Source organism: Chiloscyllium plagiosum, chromosome 13, assembly GCF_004010195.1.
Source record: "Chiloscyllium plagiosum isolate BGI_BamShark_2017 chromosome 13, ASM401019v2, whole genome shotgun sequence".
In the NCBI taxonomy this organism is placed as follows: Eukaryota; Metazoa; Chordata; class Chondrichthyes; order Orectolobiformes; family Hemiscylliidae; genus Chiloscyllium; species Chiloscyllium plagiosum.
The window spans coordinates 5,154,646-5,178,874 of NC_057722.1; the positions used below are offsets into that span (position 1 = coordinate 5,154,646).

General features: G+C 42.5%; 2 protein-coding genes across 5 annotated transcripts in view; one reads left to right on the top strand and one right to left on the bottom strand.

The window, feature by feature from the left end:
- The window catches only part of atg4b (autophagy related 4B, cysteine peptidase), an 81,252-nt gene extending 80,823 nt beyond the window's left edge, over positions 1-429 (bottom strand). Inside the window, exon 1 of one of the 2 annotated variants that reach the window (XM_043701722.1) lies at positions 283-429. In XM_043701722.1, the coding sequence (XP_043557657.1) occupies positions 283-414 (132 nt within the window). In that variant the 5' untranslated portion in view covers positions 415-429. The remainder of the gene's footprint in view (positions 1-282) is intronic. The other variant, XM_043701723.1, reaches the window with a different exon arrangement.
- A 101-nt stretch (positions 430-530) lies between these two features.
- The window catches only part of thap4 (THAP domain containing 4), a 78,379-nt gene continuing 54,680 nt past the window's right edge, over positions 531-24,229 (top strand). For 2 of the 3 annotated variants that reach the window (XM_043701724.1, XM_043701725.1), the window contains exons 1-4: positions 531-859; positions 6,294-7,066; positions 19,138-19,294; positions 22,290-22,399. In XM_043701724.1, coding sequence (XP_043557659.1) covers positions 786-859; positions 6,294-7,066; positions 19,138-19,294; positions 22,290-22,399 — 1,114 coding nt within the window. In that variant the 5' untranslated portion in view covers positions 531-785. Of the gene's footprint in view, positions 860-6,293; positions 7,067-11,811; positions 11,887-19,137; positions 19,295-22,289; positions 22,400-24,229 lie in introns of those variants that run through there. The other variant, XM_043701726.1, reaches the window with a different exon arrangement.

Here is a 24,229-nt window from a genome sequence, read left to right on the forward strand (position 1 = left end):
GTCAAGGTGGGCATGTGGAGAGGCTGAAGCGAATAAAGGGCGGAGGGGCTAAGGTGAGGGGAGTGGACTGGGGAGGAGAGCAGGGCTGAAGGGAAGGTGGTCCAGACAGAGGGAGGATGGGAAAAGACAGCACCCAGCAGACTGGGGGTAGGGGGGGAAATAGGAGCCAGGCCCAGCCCTCGCGGATCTATCTGGGAGGGCTGGGAAGCGGTCTGGCAGGGAAACCCAATGCCCAGGCTGACCTACTGAGGAGTGCCCCCATTGTGAAAGGCCCAGGCCTACCTGCATCCATTGTGCACCATCCACTATCACGGAGCTTGGCATCCACCCCGCACCGCTGATCGACAGCCGCCACCGACCAATCGGCTCACAGCGCTGCGAACAACGCACCGCCCCTCGGGTAGGCGTGGTCATGCGTAGTAGCGATTGCGCGGTAGCTTAAATCCCGGCCGCCCCCATCAGACAGCGCCATCTTGCTATACGGAAAATAATGTTCCTTTTCCAGCTGCATCGAAATGATCAGCGATAGATACGCCGAATCACCAGAAAAACGCTTGTAACCATCCTTATCAGACTTAGACTTGGGGCGCGGTAAACTGCGGATTTGCACAAGTCCTGTGCTCATTGGAGCAGCGGCTACGAGAGCCGTGTTGTTGTACGTCAAGTCCGAACGGCAGCATTGAACAATTAAGAGAGAGAGAGAGAGGGCGGTGCCATCTTTTTGTACGGATTCCTGGACTCCTGCTACTGTCTCTTAATTAGGACAAGGGTTTGACGTCTGGAAAATGGTGATATCTTGTTCAGCTCATTCCTGCACCAACAGGCAGGGCAAAGTAGCCAAATCTATATCATTCCACAGGTGGGTTTTTGTGTACTCCACCTATTTCACTGCAAGAGGTGCTCCCCATGTTAAATTGTTGTTTTGTTATTAAGTTTTTCAAATGTTATTTCTAAAGCCCATTCTACTTTTTAAGAGTTCAACAGGCTTAGAGTTATGTTACTTGTGTTTCTTTAAATCAAGTTGAATGCTGAGAAATCCCCATAGGTTTCTGTATGCACAAATGTGAAGCTGCCACTTTTTTGTTGTGAATGCACATCTTTGGCAAAAAGTGCTCAAAGGATCTCAGGATAGTTAGTAGTGGCAAGGCTTGGGGGTCTGGGGATGCTAACTCTGGTCAGAAGCTTACTGTATCTGGATGTTTGATCTGCAAATGTTATTGCATACAGCTTTATAAGTCTTGTAACAAAAACAGGTATTCCTGGGAAAACTGATCACAGCTGGCAGCATCTGTGGAGAGAAACCAATATTAAAGTTTCAGGTCCCTTGTCCCTTCTTCAGAACTGAAGTTTTACCATAAATTACTGTTTTTGTTTCTGATTTCCAGCACCTGCAGTTCTTTGGGTTTTTAAATAAATCTGTGTTTGATCACTTTTTATTTAGCATCGCACCTGCAACCATTATGCAATAGGCTCTCAGAACTAGGATGCCATTGTGAATAATGCTAAATAGAGATTGGAGAAGAGAAGAATTGGAAAGGTGAGGAGTGATATATACAGCAGATACCAAAGATGGGAGAGAAACTTCATTCCTCAATATCAAATGGCAACCCACCGAAATTGCACAGATAATGAGGCTGTGTCACTTTGATTTCCCTTGTAACTCGGTTTGCCAACTGGGATGGTTTGTATTCCTGGAGGTTTCATCACACAACTTGTCCTTCATACTTCAGGTATTGGTGAGCCAACGCATGATACATTGCTTTCCTGTGACAGTGGAAAGCAAAAGACTCAGTTGGATTATCCTTGGCTGTCAGCCAAATAAACTGCTCACAATTTTGAATATTTCTATGTCCGGTAAAGATAAATGGTCAAAGTAAATGGCAATTAAAAACAATTTAATATCACTGATTCTTTTCTCCAAAGTTGCACACAGCTCAGACCTGGATGCCAAAAACAGTTCTTGAAGATCCAGCCAAGTGTAACAGAAATGCAGTAACTCTCAATCTTTAACGCATATAATATCCAGATGTCTTACACTTTGGAAAACCTTGATTTTAAGGTAAAGGTTAGGATCCTCTGGGTGACATGGTGGCTCAGTGGTTAGCATTGCTGCCTCTCAGTGCCTCTCAAGAATCTGGGTTAGATTCCAGCCTCAGGTGACTGTGCAAACTTCCGTGTCTGCATGCATTTCCTCCCACAATCCAAAGATGTGCAGGTCAGGTGAATTGGTCATAGTGTAAGGCGCACTAGTCGGGGATAAATATTGGGTAAGGGAATGGGTCTCGGTGAGTTCCTCTTAGGATGGTCGGTGTGGACTGCTTGGTCCGAAGGGCCTGTTTCCATTCTGTAGGGAATCTAATCTAAAAAAAATGCGTGGTCAACAGATAAGATTTTGTTTTATAAATTTCAAGACCGCAATTGCTGACTTCTATGCCCCCCCCCCAAGCAAACGATAATCATCTTCACTCCTCCTGTCCTCAAAAGAGTCTCTTCATAACTCCATTACCCACCGCAGAGTCACAACAATTTTCAAGTCTCAAGATGGGTCATGGAAAAACATTTGGTAAGCTCTGCTGTAAATATTAGTAATACTATACACCATCTCATTATGAGGTGTGGTCAGGCACCTTAACCAATATAATAGACTCAATCATGCTCTCTTTGGACGTTGAGATTTGAACCCATGCCCTCAGACTCTGGTTTACTGGACCAGTGGAAACACTACTACGTCACTGCCTCCTTGTATCCACAACAGGGACACAATCTTTCATGATTTACCCACAATAAAGTCACAAATTAATCTGCCCATGATTATGTCACAATGCTCTACACAATTTTGTTGCTGCATCTTCAAGCTTGACAGGAAACCTTGAGCCCTATCCAATTCCTCTCTTCCTCTACTTACACTGGTATAATCCATTTTGAATGCTCATCATGTCTCCCATCATCAGCTCATGGCAGAGAGAGAAAGAAATTAAGGTATTGTTGGTACATTACTCACAGCATAGTGCTGTAGATTTAATTCTCCAGGATCCTGGGGAAATACCAGCTTAACACCACACAGCTTTTATGATAAATTGCTTCAAGTCAAAGGTACAGCAACTTGTAGTAATTAGACATTATAGTTTATGTACAGACAAAGAAGTGTTGCATGAACTCGGGAAGCCATTAAAATACATTTAGTCAAACCTACCTTTGGGTTGTTATTAATCAAATCATAACAATTTATGTCTCCCATAGCTTATTTTAACCACAGAGGCCTTGGAAGTAATGAGAGATCAGTGGAGTATAAAACAATGTGGTGATATTAATTACAGCAATTAAATAATTATTTTTTGCATGACATAAATTGGATCAATCTTTTTCAGATATGTCTCCAAAAGTATTACTCTAACATCAGCCCTCTAAGCAGAACTCATCCTTCACTGTGTGACATTTATAACTTTCATTACAGTCACAGTGTCTTTGTGTGAGATTACCAATTTGTGAATTAAAGGCACATTCACTGCTGCCTTAATGCCAATCAGAAACTATCACACTGCCAGTATGCAGTGACAGCTGCTTGTCAGACTTAGATTTGAACCCAGTATAAAGGCTCCTTAACCCACTCAGTCTGCCTGAAGCTTTGGCCGGACTGTATTTGAACTGAGCTTGTTAATGTGCATTTGTAGTACAATTTTTTTTTTAAAAAAGGTTGTGATTTGAGTTGTCATTTAGTTTTATTTTTCAATCTGTGAGCCAGAAGTATATTTTTGTGGATGAGTGACATTCAAATTTCCATTCATTTGTATCTCATCACAACATAGTCCTAGTTAAAAGTAAACAGTTTATTTTTTATGTGACATGTTTTCAGTTTTTTGTGAGGAGGTGCATGTAGGCGCAAGTATTAACTTTAGTTTATTGAAACTTTCTATCCATGCATGAATAATTAAAGCTCCCCACTGTCAAGAATTAAAGCAGGATATCAAAGGCATTACCATCACTAAATCACCCATTATCAACATTCTAAAGTAGCTATTGACCAAAAACTGAACTGGAACTAGCCATATAAATACAGGGACTGCAAAAGCAGATCAGAAGCTAGGAATCCTGCAGCAAGTAACTCCCCTCCTGACTCCCCAAAGTCTGTCCACCATGTACTAGGCACAGTTGAGGAGTGTGATGAAATAGTGACCCTGGATGAGTGCAGCTCCAACAACACTCAAAAAACTTCACACCATCCAGGACAAATCGGCTACTTGATTGTTTTTAGGTGTGGTGCAATTTGAGACCTTCCACTATGAACGCTCATGAGCAGCAGTGTGTCCTATCCATAAGATGCTCTGCAGAAATTCACCACAATGTCTTAGACTGAATCTACCCAACCACTGCCAGATGAGCACTGCAGATGCTTGGGAACACCACCATTCAAGTACCCCTCCAAGCTAGTCACCATTCTGACTTGGAAATGGATCACCATTAGTTCTGTGTTGCTAGTTCAAAGTCCTGGCACTCAGTCCCTGGTAGTGCTTTGGGTCTAACTGCAGTAAATTGACTTCACCAGTTCAGCAAGAGTCCCGCAAGGGACTGACAATAAATATTACCCAACCAACAATATACAAATCCCATGAAAGAATGAAATAATGTTGAGTTTGAGCAAATTCATTTTGTATGTTTGGAATGAGGGCCAGGTGGATCTTGTTGACTGAGATCCTTACTGGGGTTGTTAACCTGTGCAATCAGGGAAGCTGACAGATCTAAACAAGAGATTCAGAGAATCTCCTCATTCTAGAGACTGGCTCTGAGATGGCTGGTCAGAGTCCAAGTACAGTGCATATGTAAATAAAGGGGAACTTGGTGATGGGATTTTGGCCTTTGTGTAGATATTTCATATTGGTAACTAAGTGTAATATTATTTGTCATAGAGGAGGGCTTGAGCATGAACTGATGGCACAATTTATTTCCAAGACATTTGCTTAGCCTACAAACAGTCCTGTTCTAAATGTGGTTTCTGATAAATATTTACTTCAATCTATCTATCTAGGAATGCTTGAAAAAAAGTAAGACAACCTATCAGTTTACACCACCCCAACCTCGACTTTAGCATTAATATCACATTTGCCAAGCTGCTATTAGTTCTGATGAAGTCACCGGAGTTGAAATATTTAAGTCTGCTTATTCCCCGTCCCGGAGGAGAAAGTGAGGTCTGCAGATGCTGGAGATCAAAGTTGAAACTTTATTGCTGGAACAGCACAGCAGGTCAGGCAGCATCCAGGGAACAGGAGATTCGACGTTTCGGGCACAGGCCCTTCTTCAGGAATTCTGCTTATTCCCCGTCCCCACAGATACTGCCAGACCTGCTGAGTTTTGCCAGCAATTTTTGTAATTAGCTAATTTTATTTCTCAAGAAACAAGAGGTGAAGTGTTCAACCTGAGTGGAAAGCATTAATTGGTGGGTGTACTATTAAAGCACAGGAAAATCAGTCCTTTGATCTGCTTACTGACAACTTTGTGCCTTGTCAAAGTTAAAATTCTGCTCAAGCTTTTCAAATATCAAAGACATTGGGGTTATATCGGGGTCAATGCAAAGTACAATTGTCTCTTTGCTGCTTCAGTAATGTGGTTTAACTCAACTGTGACCCTGACATTTACTTTCAACACAGGACATCCGTGTGGCTTCTTTAGAAGATATCTTTTCATTTTTATGTTAAATCTTGGGCATTTTTGTCTCTGGGATGGAACTCCATTGTCCATTTTGCCTAGAACTGTATAACTATTGCAGAGATATTTCTTGAACTATTTAGACAATTCACATACATCTACAGAATATACTTCAAGTTGCTGCACTGCCCATTTTTGTCTTTTGTAAACACACAATGGTCGGAAGCCATTCAGCCCTTTGAACCTGTTCTATCACTCTATTAGATCATTTTTAACCTAGATCATTACTTCATTCATTATACACTTACTTAACAATTATTCCCAGTTTTGAAATTCTTAGTTGATACTGATGCCTGCCCTCCAATTACATACCTGGCCTCAACTCTTTTTCTTTGAGAAAACTTTTTTCAGGATCCTTCTACCCTTTGTGTGAAGTGATGTCTTGATATTATGCTGCATAGTCTAGCTTTAATCTTAAGGTTTGCACCTGTGTTCTGAATTTTTGTCAGCTTTATTTAAAGAAAATGTTCTAGATATTGGAAGAGTAATTGTTTTTCAATTTTTTTTGTCAAAACTAAAAGTTACAATTTAAATATCCAGAGGACAGCATTGTTTCCAGATTGTTTTCAGTGTTATTCTGTTTTCCATGCCAGATTCCCTTTGAAAGATGCGAAACGTTTAGCGGAATGGATTGCCGCTGTTGGTCGGACTGACTGGAAACCAACCAAGTTTTCCTTCCTGTGCAGTGCTCACTTTACCAAGGATAGCTTTCAGAAACGTCAGGAGGACCAGTGTCATCGACTCAAGTTCAATGCCGTCCCTTCCATCTTCCACTTCTCAGAAAACCAAAGGAAAGTGGACAGAGGGCACACTCGCTGTCAGGTTGCAGCCAAAATACAGCTGGCTCCTGTCAATCAGGAAAGGATTTTGAGTGGCTGCTTGGCCTCTGAACCACAAAGTGATGAAACAACTGAACACTTAGAGCCCCATGCTGTAATTGTGGACAGTGAAATGGAGACCATTTCTGGGTTGGAAGAAAGCGGTGCCATACTCCAATCTTCCTCGGTGACAGATGAACCAGTTGTCTGTATGGTTGCTGGACAGCGATGCTCTCTGAAGTCTGATAGCAGCCCGCCACCTGCCAGTGAAAGACTGCTGATTGACAGCATTGTTCCCTTTCCTGATGATGCCACCCCAACTGCCTCTGGCGCATGTAAACTAATCAATTCCCTGCATTCATACTGCTTGTCTCCACGACACAGCACCTTCTTCAAGGATCAAGTCACGAAGAAGAACACCAAACTCAAGCTGCTGAGACAGCAAAGCAGCCGAGTTGTGAAGCGAGTGAAGCGGCTGGAGGAGTTGATCCATAAACTTCAAGAAACGAATTCTTCTCTCGTAAGGTGCTTTTTGCCTCAGGACAATGGTGAGTGAAAGACTTCACTTTATCAATGTTTGCTTTGAGTGTCCATGCAAACCCATGAGTTTGTACTTTCAAGACTTAAATGTTCACTTTCAACAAACTATTTGCTCCCAAGATAAGAATTTCCTGATGTAGTTTCAATTATAATTAGATTTGATATATAGTGAACCTATTATCACAACAGTTTGCCCCATATATTTACAGTAGACTATAATTTGCTTACAGCTCTGGGTTTGTGTATCCGCATTCACTCTCATACACATTGGCCACAATAGTGGGACTGGACCCTGTGCACCCAGTAACCAACAGGTCATCAATTTCCCAGTCAAGTCCCCACATTCACTGTCTAGATTCATACATTATGAAAATATCCCCTTATGTTTTATATCAGCATCTGAATTAGCTACGCTCATGCTCATTAACTATCTACCCTAGCTTAAAGTTTCATGTAAAAGTGGTCAGAAGAGTGACTAAACACATCGGCTTGAAAAGCAATAATAGGGGATTATCATGGATCCCCTACAGTGTGGAAGCAAGCCATTTGGTCCATCAGGTCCACACCAATCCTCTGAAGAACATCTGAGCCCCAATAATCCTCCGTTTCCCCAGGCTAACCTAGAAAGTCTGCATATCCCTGAATATTAAGGGCAATTTAACATGGTCAATTAAGCTAAGCTGCACACCTTTGCACTATGGGGAGAATGTGCAAACTGTACACAGACAGTCACCCAAGGGTGGAAACAAACTCGGGTCCCTGGTGCTGAGAGGCAACTGTGCTAATCACTAACCCATTGTACTATCCAATCCTAATCAGTCTCAATGTGTGGCATTATAAAGGACAGGGCTAGTGTCTCAGTTCCAGGCACATCTGAAAAAAATAGTGGTTCTTTTTCAACAAGGATGTTTCACTGAAGGATTCTCTTGAGCTAAGACCCATGCTCTTACAATTATGTTGAATGAATGAATGAACTAACAATGTGGATTTCTGGTAATTGCCACCCAGTGTGTCACTTGAGCATCACAAGGTTCAAGGGAGTGATGAAAATAGGAATTAGAAAATACAACGAGTGTTTGTGCATATCAATGCTTGAAATGTTTGGTTAAATGTGACTGCTGTTCAAAAGTAATTAGTTGTAAATTGTTTTGGGATGCCCTGTTGATGTGGTAAGGCCTATATTTAGAAATAAGCAATTTCTTTGTTTTATTTTGTTCTGGTCAATGTCAGCTTTAGTCTGGCTTTGAGAGGGCTTTTTGTTCTGTCTTGGTTTCAAGTGTGTGATTGATTGTAAATTTATACAAACGATTTCTCTTTCATCATTTTAAGAAAAAGTAAGTTTGGCACAGTAAAAGCTCCTTCATCCCATTTGGTTGATGGATTCATGTCAGTCAAAAGAAAATAGAGGTGGCTGTGAACAATGCTGGCCTGTCTGGAGGAACAGTCAACTCAACTCTTTGTCCAGATCCCGTCGGGTGTGGATCTGGATTAATTTATCAGTATAGCTATTCCTGTCATGTGCTTTTGGACTGAGATAGCAAGTTACAATATCTGCCTATGGCTCTGCCCGTTGTGCTCCTGTCAAATTGCTGTTCTTCAACTGATGAGAAAACTCTTGAGTCTTGGCACAGGAGCTGCTAGAAGCTCTAATTCTCAGGTTGGGTATGGGATTGCATACTCATACTTAGTGTTCTTGTTTAGGCAGTGTCCCATTTACGTAAAGCTCCTATGATTACTTATCTACATTAGCTCCTGGTTTGGTAACAACTTGATTTTAAGGTTTTCTCTGCTTGTACTCAAATACTGCAGAGGTTTATTCTTCCCTGACTCTGTGGCCATCTCCAAATTTATAAATCCTAGACACAATCACAGCCCTTATTCTGGACTTTTATACATCCCTTATTTCCTTCACTCCATTATTGGCTGTTGTATAGGACCTATGCTCTGAATCTGTCACCTTAAATCCTTTTCTCTGTATACTTTGTTTCTCCTTTAAGCTGCTTGTTAAAACTTAGTCAGAGTGATAGGGTTTTTAGGAGAAAGTGAGGACTACAGATGCTGGAGATCAGAGCTGAAAATGTGTTGCTGGAAAAGCGCAGCAGGTCAGGCAGCATCCAAGAAGCAGGAGAATCGAAGTTTCGGGCATGAGCCCTTCTTCAGGATGCTGCCTGACCTGCGCTTTTCCAGCAACACATTTTCAGCTCCGATAGGGTTTTTAGTCAGCTGTCATTTTTTTTGAGGCAGGTTTTATTTGTAAACACTTCCATGAAGCCTCTTGGGATATTGCATTGAAATAAGGGTATGAAGTAATGTGTTGTTGCTAAGTTCAGTGTCTACCATCATTGGTTTACAAAGAGATGCTGCTCCCGAATGTCAGATTGTTTCAACCAGTAGGATTCCCATTCAGTGACTTTGCTTTGTGTCCATATTATGGTCAGAGAATGGCTGGCAAATTACTCTGACATATTGAAGTGTGTTATTGACCATGCTGATAGTAAGGAGCTCAGGGCTCGAGCTGTGCATGTATTAAATTTTAACCTGCACAGAAACCTTGCTGGCTCTGGAAGCATTAGACACCGCTAAATCATAAGATGTAGGAGTAGAAGTAGGCCATTTAGATCATCATGTCTGCAAGCCATTCAATGAGATCATGGCTGATTTAATGACATTCAACTCCACTTTCCTGCCTTTTTCCCAATGAACTTTTAATTCCCTTACACCCGCACCAACCAAACCAACTGTCCCGTGGCTGAACACTTTAACTCCCCCTCCCACTCCGCCAAGCACCCCCCCTCCGGCCTATCACCCTCACCTTAACCTCATTCCACCTATCGCATTCCCAACGCCCCTCCCCCAAGTCCCTCCTCCCTACCTTTTATCTTAGCCTGTTTGGCACACCCTCCTCATTCCTGAAGAAGGGATTATGCCTGAAACGTTGATTCTCCTTCTCCTTTGATGCTGCCTGACCTGCTGCACTTTTCCAGCAACACATTTTTAAGCTCTGATCTCCAGCATCTGCAGTCATCACTTTCTCCTAGTTGATGTAAAAATCTGTCTGTTTCAGCCTTGAACTATATCATTGCTGATCTTCAGACTTGACTTCAGTTACTTGTGTATTGGAAAAGATGCTCAAATGGGTTTCCTCCCACTTTCCTCCATGTGGCAGAGCAAGATGCAATTTTAGCTGCTGCACCTTTAATCAATTGCATGACTACAGAGTGAGTTGCCTTTTGGATGTTTGGTCTGCACTTGAGCATTTGGAATATAGTCATATACAAACCAGAAAGTCTGCAGCATGGAATGTGGCTATTTCGCCCATGTAGAAAGACTGTACATTGCATGTCTCAGCATTGAACCTACAGGTATACTGGGAATGTGGCATAGTGATTGTATCAGCTACCTGACTGATCAGAATATAATGGCTGTGTAGAAATACACACATGGTTTAATACTGAATAACAGATTATAAAAAATTCAGTGAGAGTCAAATCACGATAGAGACAACAGTCCAGAAGCTACAGTTAGTCTGTCATGTAAATCCAGCTTTGCATTTGCAGTGTGGTACATAACTAATAATTTGCATTTTATATCGTGTCTTTGATTGGTGTGGAGGGTGTTGATTGTTGAGACGGAGTCTTGAGGTGGATGAGGGAGTTATATTTGTGGATAACTTAGATAAAGAGAAGCAATACATGAAACAAGTTGTTAGATATTGATGTGAAAGAGCTGAAAATGTGTTGCTGGAAAAGCACAGCAGGTCAGGCAGCATCCAAGGAGCAGGAGAATCGACATTTCGGGCATGAGCCCTTCTTCATCCTCCCTCCCCATTGATGTGAAAGAGCCAAGTTGATTACTTCTTCCATTGGGGGAAAGTGAGGACTGCAGATGCTGAAGATCGGAGCTTAAAAATGTGTTGCTGGAAAAGCGCAACAGGTCAGGCAGCATCAAAGGAGAAGGAGAATCGACGTTTCGGGCATAAGCTGAAGAAGGGCTTATGCCCAAAAAGTCGATTCACCTCTTCCTTTGATGCTGGCTGACCTGCTGCACTTTTCCAGCAACACATTTTTAAGCTACTTCCTTCCATTGTTTCAACATCCTGGTGGACCTTGCAATAGCGCAGGAAAGGTAGGAGGGTGGCTCAGTGGTTGGCACTGCTACCTGACAGCGCCGGGGACCTGAGTTCAGTTCCAGGGTTGGGTGACTGCTTTCTCTCCGGGTGTTCCGGTTTCCCACAGTACGAAATGTGTGCAGGTGAGGTGGATTGGCCATGCTAAACTGTCTGCAGTGTCTTAATGACGTGCAGGCTAGGTGCATTAGCCATGGTAAATGCAGAGGTACGGGGATAGTCTTCAGAGGGTTGGTGAGGGTTTGTGGGCGGCATGGTGGCACAGTGGTTAGCACTGCTGCCTCACAGCGCGTCTTAATGACGTGCAGGCTAGGTGCATTAGCCATGGTAAATGCAGAGGTACGGGGATAGTCTTCAGAGGGTTGGTGAACACTCGGATGGGCCGAATGGCCCCCTCCTGGGACTCGGGGATTCTATGAAATAGGGTGGTGCGACTATCCTCACTGGTTTGCTCATTGATCAAGCCGCCGTGGAGCAAGCACAGCAGCACGAAGGAGAAACCCTCTTTGATACACTTGAGGGCGGGTCCGCGACAGGTCAGGGGGTGGGGACGGAAGGGGTCAAGGTGATGTCAGTGGGTGTGGCCAGAGCCGGGGCGGGTCAATGATGGGTCAGGGGGCGGGGCGTGGCGTGGGCGTGGGCCCGGGTAGACGGAACCTTGGTGGAGGCGGTTAGTCATGGCGGGCGGTGCGGCTGCTGCAGGTAAACACACACACACACAGGGTCACACAGTATGGAAGGAAACCCTCCGGTCTAACCAGTCCACGCCGACCATGTTCCCAAATTAAATTAGTTCCCATCTGCCCGCCCCTGGTCCATGTCCCTCCAAATCTTTCCTATTCATGTACTTATCGAAACGTCTTTTAAATGGTGCACCCGCACCCACCACTTCCACTGGCAGTTCATTCCCACACACGAACCACTTTCTTGGTGAAACAAAAGCTTACTCCTCGGTCCTTTTTCTTTTTAAAATCTTCCTCCCCTCACCTGAAAACTGTGCACCCTAGTTTTGAACTCTCCCACCTTAGGGAAAAGACCCCTGTTGTTCACTTTATTTATACCCCCCATGATTTTGTAAACCTCTATAAGGTCACCCCTCAAGCGCCCATGTTCCAGTGGAAAACAAAGTCCCAGCCTTTCAGTCTGTTTTTATATCTCACATGCTCTATTCCTGTCAACATCATGGTAAATCTTTGTACACTCTCTCCAGGCAGCCATGACTAAGCACAGTTCGGGTAGTTCTGGGATAACACCTGTTTCAGCAGCGCAATTTGGCTATAACATCTCTGAAGTGCAATTCCAGTGGGGGTCAGTTCATGTGCTTTGTTCTGCACATGTGTCATGCATCAATGCTTTTGCTGTTCTGCACATGCACTGCTTGCAAGATGTTGGTGCTGGTTCTTGTGCTGTTCTGAACGTGCACCAATGTCTGCGCTCTGTGCATACATGATGTTCAGCATTGATCTTTGTGCCATCTGGTGCATGTACCAGTGTCAGCTGCCAACAAATCAGGTTTCTGTGAGAGGTACTGTACAGAGAGCACCTTTGTTAGGTTTTAAATGTACTGTGTTAAATTTATTTTTGCTTTATTAATAAATATGATTTGAAGCTTCTTCAGGCTGTACTATACTTTGTGTTAAACTTGGGTGATTTTTGAGTGATCGTGGGTGATGTTTTTTGATGGTCTGCCCCAACACCACTTTTCCCATCAGCTCTATTATTTATGTTAAGCGATTGTCTCTTCAGCGAGGTTTTGCTGAAATGCAGCTATGGCAGTATAGGAGGACGACCTCTCCTCCAAAGTGGCCTCACCAATGTCCTGTACAACTTCAACATGACATACCAACTCGTATACTCGAAGGTCTGAGTAATGAAGGCATGATTTGGGGTGAGATTGAACAAGCAACATTTGCACTAAATGCCTACTTAACCATCCTATCTGCCTGATGCAAATTTCAAAGTATTATTTACCTGAACCCCTCGATCTCTCTGTTCTACAACAGTTCCCAGGGCCCGACCATTGATTGTCTAAGTCCTGTCCTTATTGTATTACTTAAATACAATACCTCACATTTATCCAAATTAAACTCCATCTGCCACTCAGCCCACTGACCAATTGATCAGGAGCTCTATGTAATCTTAGATAATCATCTTCACTGTACACTATGCCACCAATTTTGGTACAAAAACAAAGATTGTTGGAAAGCTCAGCAGGTCTGGCAACATCTGTGGAGACTAATCAGAGTTAACATTTCGCATCCAGTGATCCTTCTTCAGATCTGAAGGGTCCTCACAAGAGCCACTGGACCTGAAACGTTAAGTCTGGTTTCTTTCCACAAATGTTGCCAGACCTGCTGAACTCTGCCAGCAATTTCTGTTTTGGTTTCTGGTTTCCAGCATCTGCAGTTATTTTCGTTTTCACCAATTTTGGTGTCATCCACAAACTTACTAACCATGCCCCCTATATTCTCATCCAAATCATGGTCACAGGCCTTCAGTTGAGTGGAGCAGTGGGTAAACATTGGTCTAGAAAGGCAGATGGGCAGCAGACATACACAGGTTGGGATGGCAGATGGGAAGCAGCAGATGATCATGGGTGATGGTGTCTGATATCTATTCCCTAGCTCAACCCTACATGGGGCCTGGCTGATGAAGTGAATGGGAGTGGGGATATGTTCAGGATTTTTTTTTTGAGGGTATTTGTGGAAAACCCTCCTAAGGTCAAGGGTATTTGTGGAATCGCAGCTGAGGTAATATGTGGAAAGGAAAAACCCAGGAGAGGGCAAAATGTACCCAGGGTGGTAATAGTCAATTAAGTTCAACCAAGGTCTGGTATTAATATGTCAATTCATAACTAGGCATTTCTAACTTTTTATTAGGAAAGATGGTAGTGCTAGTTGTCTGAGCAGTTTGTCTCTGACTTATTATGATAGGGATGTAGTGCACAGTGGTGGTGTCACTGGGCTTGTAATCCAAAGGCCCAGGTTAATACGATGGGTATGCAGGTTCAAATCCCACCATGGCAGCTCGTGGAATTCAAATTCAATTTGTATAATCTGCAGTTTTATTTTTAAAAAGCTAGCCTCAGTAACAGTGATCTTGAAACCATTGCCAATTGTTATGAAAACCCATTGGATTTACTAATGTCCTTGACAGAAGAAAATCTACTGTCTTTACTTGAATTGTCCAACACATGTCTTCAAACCCACAACAATGCGATTGAAGTTTATCTACACTCCGAAATGGCCCAGCAAGCAACTCTGTTTACGGGCAGTTAGAGATGGAAAATAAAGACCAGTGATGCCCTCATCCCATGAATAAGTAGAAAAAAAAATGTTCTTTTCATTTCAGTTTTTTAAAATGTTGGTTACACGATTAATAGTATTGTTCCTGAAAGGGCAGTTGATATTCAGTATGATATTGAGTATCTTCTGAACTAAATCAGTACACTTTAAAGTGTGAGGGATATCAAAAGCAATTTGTGTTTAACTGCAAATATGAACAGAGGGGTAGCTTGTGACTTCCTTGTAAGAAATTTGTGTTCATAAAGTTAGGAGTTGGTAGAGTATTCCTTTAGTTCTATACAATCCTCCTGTTTTGTCAGATCAGCAGCAAATTTGAAGTGGATTTTTTCTCAGGGTAGCAATTCTCAGTAGAAATCAAGGAGCCGTTGGAGCTGTTTATCTTTATCTTTAGGCTGACAAGCTACGATTTGGGGTGAGTTTGAACAATCACCATTTGTGCTTTTGCAATCAGTATCCCATTTGTTTTTATGCTACCTCAAAAATCCATGAATTGTTCTTGGTTATTCCAGAATAATTCTGCAGTTTGGCTGGAGAGAGAAACTCTCTTCTTTAGAGGATTTCTGTGCCCCAACTCTTCTGCCATTATATCGATCAGTGCAGCATCCTGCACTTAGGATGAACTTCGCCTTCGCCCACAACTTCCACCACACTCTCAAATTTATTTGGTCTGTCTCAAACACCTCCCTCCCCTTTCTTGATCTCTCTGTTTCCATCTCTGGCAACGTTTACTATAAACCCACAGTCTCCAGACATACGTTTACTATAAACCCACTGTCATAACCGCTTGGACTACATCTCCTTCCACCCAGTATCCTGCAAGAACTCCATCCAGTTCTCCCAATTCCTCCGCTGCATCTGTTCAGGCAGGGAGACATTTCACTCCCAAGCATCCCAGATATCCCCCTATTTTGAACAACATGCTTCCCCCACCTCCCCGTCATCCAGACAGCCCTCCAGCACACCACCTCCATTACCTGCTCCACTGCAGTAAATCCCCACCTTCCCCCAACGCAATAAAGACAGGGTCCCCCTTGTCCTCACCTACCACCCCACCAGTCACCGCATCCAACGTATCATCCTTAAACACTAATGCCAACTCCAATTCGACCCCACCACCAAGAACATCTTCCCCCTCCCAACGCCTGTCTGCCTTCCACAAGGACCATTCCCTTTGCCAATCCTTGATTCACACCACTTTCCCCATCAACCCCCCTGGACTACCAGGTACCTTCCCCCTGCAACTGTAAAAGATGCAAAACCTGCTGGCAGACTACTCCCCTCACCTCCATTCAGGGCTCCAAACTGTCCTTCCAGGTGAGACAGAGGTTCTCTTACCTCTCCTCCAACCTAGTTTACTGTATCCGGTGTTCCCGATGTGGTGTTTTCTACATCAGGGAGACCAAACGTGAACGTGGGGCATATTTTGCCAAGCATCTCAGCCAGGCCCTCAGATGCTGACTGGATCTCCCAGTCACCATTTTAATTCCCCTTCCCACTCCCTTTCCGACATGCCCATTCTTGACCTCCTCCATTGCCACAGTAAATCAGACTGCAAATTGGAGGAACAAGACCTCCTCTTCGGCCTTGGCAGGCTACAGCCCAGAGGGCTCAACGTTGACTTCTCCAATTTCAAATAACCTCCCTTTCCATCCCCTGACTCTTTTTTTTTCCCAGTCCCTCTCCCTCCCTTTCATTCCCCGATTGACCAACTGTATTCATACCAATCAGGTAATACCCTCGACTTGTGTTCACCTATCCCTACCTCACAATGACCCCCCCCCCCCCCCGATATGCAGTCCTGAAATGTTAGCTTCCCCACCTCTGATGCTGCCTGGCTTGCTGTGTTCTTCTAGCCTCCTGCTTGTCTACCATGATTTCATTGAATGGCAATGCAGACTCAATGGGCTGAATGGCCAATATCTGCTCCTACGTATTTTGGCCTAACGTTAGGAGTAAAATTGCATTGAAAAGGAAGGAGGAAAAAAATGCTGCATCAAACACATACTGGAAAGGAACTGAATTGTTGGTGGAGAGCCATGGCATGAGCCTCTGACCTAGTCTTAAGAAGGTTCAAAAATGTGGGAGGAGTTAGCTCAGGAGTTCCCAAAGTGTGGGTTGTGACCCTCATTGGCTAATGAAGCAACAGTGACTTTCTTACTGATTTAAAAATAGAAATATTGGAGTTCAGTGATATCTGCAAGGGCCCTTTAAATCTCTTTTCTTTTTCTGCTGTTGGGAGTGACTAAATAGACTGTTATCTGAGGCCCGGTTACTACTACTACTTGTGAAAAGAGGACTTATCTGAGAAACACTGCCTTTTAGATTGTATGTATTCATGTTGCTAAACGTTTTATGGGTGTAATTTTCTTGTAGGGGAAGAAGGTGAAAGCAGCATTTTTTCTGTTGAGACTAAAACCCTTTTGTGGTGACTATCATAGAATCTGGTTGTGCTTGCAATTCACAATAACATATACCAAATGCCCTGGACAAGCAGAATTAGATCTTAATTTATGTGGCTAAGGATCATAGAGTTGAAGAGAATAACTGCTGAATTTACAATGTAGATTTAATCACATTTTAGTTGAGATTATTGCAAGTGTTTGGCTGCTTCAAGTGTTATGTGTAATAATCATTGCACAAAGTGTCTGAAACTTCAACTCTTGTCGTATTTACTCTGGGGTTACACAAGTCTGAGGCATTAAAATGTGTTTGCAACTGAGAAAAAAAATGAGAAGCTCTGCATTAGGTGAAACAAAGTAAAGAGAACGAGGCAGGTGAATGTTGATAAAGATTAGGTAAGCTGAATGATCTATTCCATACTGAGTTCTGTGGTTTTCTACATAAGGTCTTGTCTGAGTGTGCTCAGTGGTGATCAGAGCCTAATTTATCATTCCTGTTGAAAGTATGGAGAGGCACAGTAGGGGGCAGTAGATAGATAGTTGAAACTTTATTGCTGGAACAGCACAGCAGGTCAGGCAGCATCCAGGGAACAGGAGATTCGACGTTTCGGGCACAGGCCCTTCTTCAGGAATTCCTGAAGAAGGGCCTGTGCCCGAAACGTCGAATCTCCTGTTCCCTGGATGCTGCCTGACCTGCTGTGCTGTTCCAGCAATAAAGTTTCAACTTTGATCTCCAGCATCTGCAGACCTCACTTTCTTCCCGGCAGTAGATAGATACCCAAATGGCAGCAGCTCATTATCATTACAGAACTTTGAATAAGCTACTTAGCCAATTAGCAGTACATGTATATCTCATGCTTGAGGCAATACTTTGAGGTGTGGTTATTTAATCACCTAGATTTAACCCATCAAGTATTAAATTGACTGAGAGAGCATTCTAAAAGCAGTTTCTCTCTATCTAATATTCTTGCGTGAATTTTTAAGCTATGAATCCTTTACTATGTGTCTCACCAAGATTGCCTATAATTTAGTAAGACATCCTTACTCCAATGCTCAATCCTATTGTACTGAATGCTATTTGCCTTTTTAATTGTTTGCTGTATCCACGTAGGTGAGCCTATTCACCTCTGGGAGATCCTGGTTGGTGAAAGGGATGCATAACCTGTGCAGCCTGGTCAAGAAGTGAGCTGTGGACTTTCAGGGTTGGGGGTGGTTAGAATTCTACACTTATGACCTGGAACTGCAATTGTTCAGCGTTTGATTTGATTTATTGTAGTCACAGGTACCTAAGTCGAGTGAAAAGCTTTGTTTTAAGAGCAGTACAGGCTGATCACAGCAAACAAAAACCTACAGGTGCTTAGACAGAACAAGGCATACAAGGTTACTGCTGTAGAGGAGGTGCACAAAGCAACAACAACATTCGCAACAGGGAAGAAGTTGTTCTTGAACATGTCTTCTGCCTGACAGATGTTAGAAGAAAATATTACCAGGGTCTTTGCCATGGAAAGGCTGCCAACACCATCGAGAGCCCATTATGGTCTGGGCTGTGCATGCAACTTTGTGGTTTCTTATGGTCCTGGCTTGAACCGTTGCCATACTTAGCCTTATGGACTTGCATAGAATGCTTCCTATGGTGCTTCTGTAAAAGTTGGTGAGGGCCCTGATGGTGTGATCAGAGAGTTGCCTTGGGATTACACCTGCTGTCTAAATTCCACCCCACACGCTCTTTAATATGGCTTCTCTCTGGGTTTTTTTTTAAAAACAGCATTGCATTGTTGCTTTTCATATGAAAAGCATTCCACCTTTCAGGTGGATGTCAAAGGGTTGATTCCTCAATCAACATCACTAATGCGCAACAGATTATCTAATCATTTATCTCATAAGCTGCTAGTGGGATCTTGCGATGTACAGCTATTATATATTCTTTCATTGGATGTAGTTGGCACAGTCTAGGCCAGCAGTTATTGTCCTTGAGAAGATGGTCTGTAGTAGCTCAAGAAGGTGGCTCACCACCATGCAGAATAGCTAGATCAACCATGCTGTCAGGAAAGAGAGAAGATTACTGAGTTTCCCACTTTACTATAATGTTTGCACTTGCAATTCTTATTTGGTTCCAAAGCACTTTGGCATTTCCTAAGGTGATGGAAGATGTTGTAGAAATTAAAATTCTTTCTTTCACTTTCTTTCCACCATGTTCCCTGTCTCCACCCATCCTCCTTCTCCTGCCACACCCCCCCACACACAAACAGTTGTTCCTCTGAATCCAGCAGTTGAATCTTTGTCTTGGATGTTGGGAAGCTGGATATCTGAGTCCCCAGGAGAAGGCTCCTATCCAACCATCAAACCTTTCAAGTACATGGAGGAAGTCCAGATCACGCATGTTGGTCAACCCATGCTGAACATCTCGTAAGTTGGATTGTCATTTCTCTTGTTTTTGCAGCTAGAGTCTGATTTTATGCAAAATAGCAGTATTTTCTCAACTCTATCCAGCAGCATGAGAGAGAGTTTGCCCAAATTGATGAAAGAAGATTACAGACAGAGTTAGGATTTCTTTTGTTGCTAAAATTGGTTAGCTGAAGTAAACAAGTAATGCCTTTGATGCCATGCAAATGTGTGTGGGAGATATAGGCAAATGGCCATAGGTCAGCAAAGTATTTCTGAGAGTGCAGCAATTGGGGCTATTCTATTCCCTGCCTGGTGTCATTCGATTCATGGATACAGTGATTTCAGGAAGTGAGGAATGTTCGATATAAAGGAGCCAGTCTCACTCCTTACTCAGCTGGACAGTTCCATTGGACTCTGCTCACGTATTTGCTGTGCCCAATTAGTCTAAAATTGAGGTAAAACTGCTGCTTATTATTTTGGAGTAGCTCAGTAATCCTCAAGGGTCAACCTGCCTAGAGAGCGGTTAAAATGTGGAACTCTGAACCTAAAGAAATGTTTGAGGTTATTTAACATAGATCTATTTCGGGGGAAGCTAGATAAGCAAATGAGGGAGAAAGCAGTAAGAGAGTTTGTTAATAGACTGGTTTGAATTCAGGCAAGAGGAAACTGGAATGCAGCCTACATCTGTGAACAAATTCCATCTGACCTTAAAGGATTGTATGAATATGTCGTGTCATTGTGAGGTTTAGGAATGTTATGACCGTGATTAGGTGAGCTTATTGAAGGCAAGTGAATGTGTTTGTTCCTATGTTTCACAACATAACAGCACAACCAAATTGAGTGATTAATTGTGGATGGTGTCTGCCAGTTGAAATCTTTTCTTGTGCGAATAGTGTGGTTGCAATGTCTGGTCCTTCTCTTAGCTGGGCATCATGCACTGTAAAAGCAGATTGTGGACAAAAAAGAGAAAGCTCTGTATACATTGACTCAGACCTTCCAGTCTACGGATTGTCAAAGACCAGATGTTTCATTGATGAGTCTGCCAGGATCTTGCAGATGACCAGATATGCTGACTCCATACAAATTGTGTGTGAGGTTTGACCATCCAATGGACAGTGCTCCTTCTTGGGATCCTCCAGGAAAGTGTCTGACTCTGAGCTAGTAAGGTTTCCCATGGTTCTTACTAGGGGAAAAATCTTAACTTGACTGAAAGGTAACTATATAACAAAACTCAATTGCTCTCAATGGCCTCCACTCCCTCCTATCCTAACTGACAATGTTGTCCAACTGTGAGCTGCTCCTTCACCCACTTAGCTTGCCCAATTATGCATCCACATGTTGCACCTTTAAATACTTGACTGTATACAGTGCTGTAAAAAGGGATATTTGCTCCTGTGCTGATTCTCTTCACTGTTTGCTCTATGGATTTAGGCACTGAGAGACGTCTTCAGGGTTCTCACAATTGTGACAGCGCAGAAGGCGGTTAGTCAGCCCATTGTGTCTGTGCCTCCTGCATTCAAACTGTGCCATTGTGCTGCCTTTTCCCCATAACCCTGCACATTGTGTCTATTCAGAGAATCTTGAATATCTCTTGAATCAGTGAAAAGGTTTTTCTCTTACTACATTTGCTTCTTTTGAAAATTACTCTTAAGTCTGTGCCATCTCATTCTCGAGCCTTTTACAAGCAGGAACAGTTTTTCCCTACCTACTTTGTTCATAATTTGGAGATGCTGGTTTTGGACTGGGGTGTACAAAGTTAAAAATCACACAACACCAGGTTATAGTCCAACAGGTTTAATTGGAAGCACGCTAGCTTTCGGAGCGACGCTCCTTCATCAGGTGATTGTGGAGGGCTCGATCGTAACACAGAATTTATAGCAAAAATTTGCAGTGTGATGTAACTGAAATTATACATTGAAAAATTGATTAATTTTTCCTGGTGTTGTGATTTTTTTTTTACTTTGTTCAGACCTCTGATTTTGGAAGTTTCATCAAATCTCCATTTTAGCCTTCTCTCCAAGGAAAACCGTCTCACCTTCTCTGACCTATCTTCATAACTGAAGTTTATAAATATTCTTGTAAGCCTCTTATGCAGTCCCTCCACATCTTTCCTGAATCTTGAACTGTACGCAGTACTGCTGTTGAGGCCTAATTAGTGCTTGCTCTCGTAATTGTTTTTTATCCAAAAGTGTATCATTATCCACTTTTCGGCATTGAACTTAATCTATTCCTAATCTGCCCACTTCTCCAACTTTTTATTGACCATTTAAAGTTCCACCATAATCTTTTTTAAAGTTTACAATGCTTCCAGGTTTTGTGCCATCTGCAAAGTTTTGAAAATGTCCTCTGTACACCTGTGATCCAGATCATTACGTATCAGTAAAAGGAAAGGCTTCAATACCAACCCCTTAAGAGCTCGACAAATCTTCATTTAGTCCAAAAACTATCCATTATCAGCTAAAATACTCAGGTCTCCTATGCATACCACACAAAGACAGTTTTTTTCAGATCATCACTCAAACTATTTTGCTGCTGTCCCTTTTATCACATGAGCTCCAACCTTGCTGATAAATCTATTGTGTAGTGCTGTGTCAAATGCCATTTGGAAGTCCACGTTTAGCATGTCAGCAGCATCAGTCTCATTGTTCTGCATTGGAGGGTTAGCCAAAAATGTGGTATCCAGGTAAATTGGTAGTTATCTATCTGATCGGTGTTGGACACAGCAGCTCCAATGCTTCTGGAAAGATTTGGGAATGCTGTCCTCCTTTTAAAAAGTATTGGAAATAAGTATTTATGTTCTGCTTGTTCACATTTAGTTCATGATTATTGCATGCTCTAATGTTACATCACAGAATGGTGATGGTTAGGATGTATTATTTTTATATGCAAATGGTTTTGTTTGGGTAAGGCCAAGAAATTCAACTTGGCATATGCTATCTGGTAACTTCCACTTAACAGTGACAATTGGCAATCCTTCATTTCATACTTGGACTAACTTTCATTGTATATTTTACAGATTTAATAGTTTCAATCCTGAAACCAAGAAGCCAATGCATAGAGAGTGTGGCTTTATCAGGATCAAACCTGGCACCAACAAAGTGGCATTCATCAGTGCCCAAAATACAGGTACAGTACCATCTGAAAAAGCTGTCCTTGTGTGGTATGCACAGGAGACCTGAGTATTTTATCTGGAACATGTAATTCAGTTAGCAACTGCAGAAGGACAGTTCTGTACTCTTTTTTTGTTCTTGAATAATTGCTTCTTCATATCTTGGGTGAGCCAAATATGGAAATACATTACATAACTTCCAAGTATATCTAAACCAAACAAGGCCACTAAGAATTGTATCATTTCAAAGCTTATTCTCTAACCACAAGGGCATAGTCCAGAGCTGCTTGTTGAAAAGTAACAGATGAATACGAAAATAGAAATTATGATGAAGATGAAAAAGTGTGCTTTTGATAAGTTGCAGGTATCAAATACTAATTGAGAACCAAGAGGGAAACATAACATTCAGAGGGCAAGTTAAGGGGTTTAGTGATCATGGCACTGGAATATTAACCTAGAACCTGAGACTAGCATTCTTGGGTTATGGGTTCGAATCCAACAATGGCAGATAGTGAAAACCTGGAGTATTGTGTGCCATTTTGGTCTCCATATCTGAGAATGGAGGTTCTTGCAACAGAGGGAATAGAAAGGAAGTTTGCCACTAATTCCTGGCATGGCAGGACTACCATAGAGGGAGAAACTGGATCAGTTAGAACTGTATTCACTAGAGTTTAGAGAAATGAGTGGAAATCTCAAAAAAGCCTTTAAAATTCTAACACAATAAGCCAGGAAAATTGCAGGAAGGATGTTCTCAGTGACCGGGGATTCTGAACCAGGGGTCACAGTTTAAGGATAAATGGTAGGGACAGAAATGAGACATTTTCCCCCCAGAAAACAGTAGGCCGATGGAATTCTCTACCACAGGAAACTGTTAAGGCCAAAACATTGAAGGCTATCAAGAAAAATCTATGTATAGTTCTTAGGATAAAATGGATCAAAGGGGAGAAAGCAGGAACAGGGTTTTGAGTCATGATCAGCAATGATCACATTTGAATGGTGGAGCAGGCTCAAATGGCTGAATAGCCTAAATCTACTCCTATTTTCCTCTGTTTCTGTCGAGGTACATAGATTTCATATTCTGGGCAAGAGGTTGAGGGCAATGTGAGGAGAAGTTTTGTTTTGTTTGCATTGATTGACAATTACTGGGAGTGTTTTTTTTTCATTTGTTCATGGGATGTGGGCAACACTGACTAGGCTAGTGTTTATTGACCAGAGGGCGTTTGGGAGTTAATCTAAAATCACAGCAATATGGTTGATATGTAGGCCAGACTATGTAAGGAGGCAGAGTTTTTTTTCTCTAAAAGGCATTAATGAACGAGATGAGTCTTTACGTCAATTGACAGTTGTTGCATGCTCAATTGGCCAGCTTTTTGCTGAATTCAAATGTCGTACTCTGCTGTGGTAAGATTTAACCCATGTCCCTAGTACATTAGCCTGGGCCTCTGGATTACTAGTCCACTGCCTCCCCAGTTCCATGCCGGTTTTTTTTTCTTTTTTTTTCTTTTCAACTCCAGGGTGTTGGTAGACACCGCGTTCTCCTGGTTATTTTTTTTTCTTTTTCTTTCTCTTTTTTTCTTAACCCCCACACTACCACCTAAGTGCGGTAGTGCTTATTTTAGTTCCATGCCTGTAAGGTGGTGGCGGTAGAGGTGATTGGTGATTTCCAAAATCAATTCTCCAGGTACTCAAGGGAGATAAATTTGCAGGGCTATGAGGGTAGAACAGGGGAGTGGAGCTGACTGCATTAATCCAGAGGGTCATTGTGGTTTAGAGGTGCTGAATGGCCTGCTGTACTATTATGACTCTCCTGTAAGGTGGTGGCGGTAGAGGTGATTGGTGATTTCCAA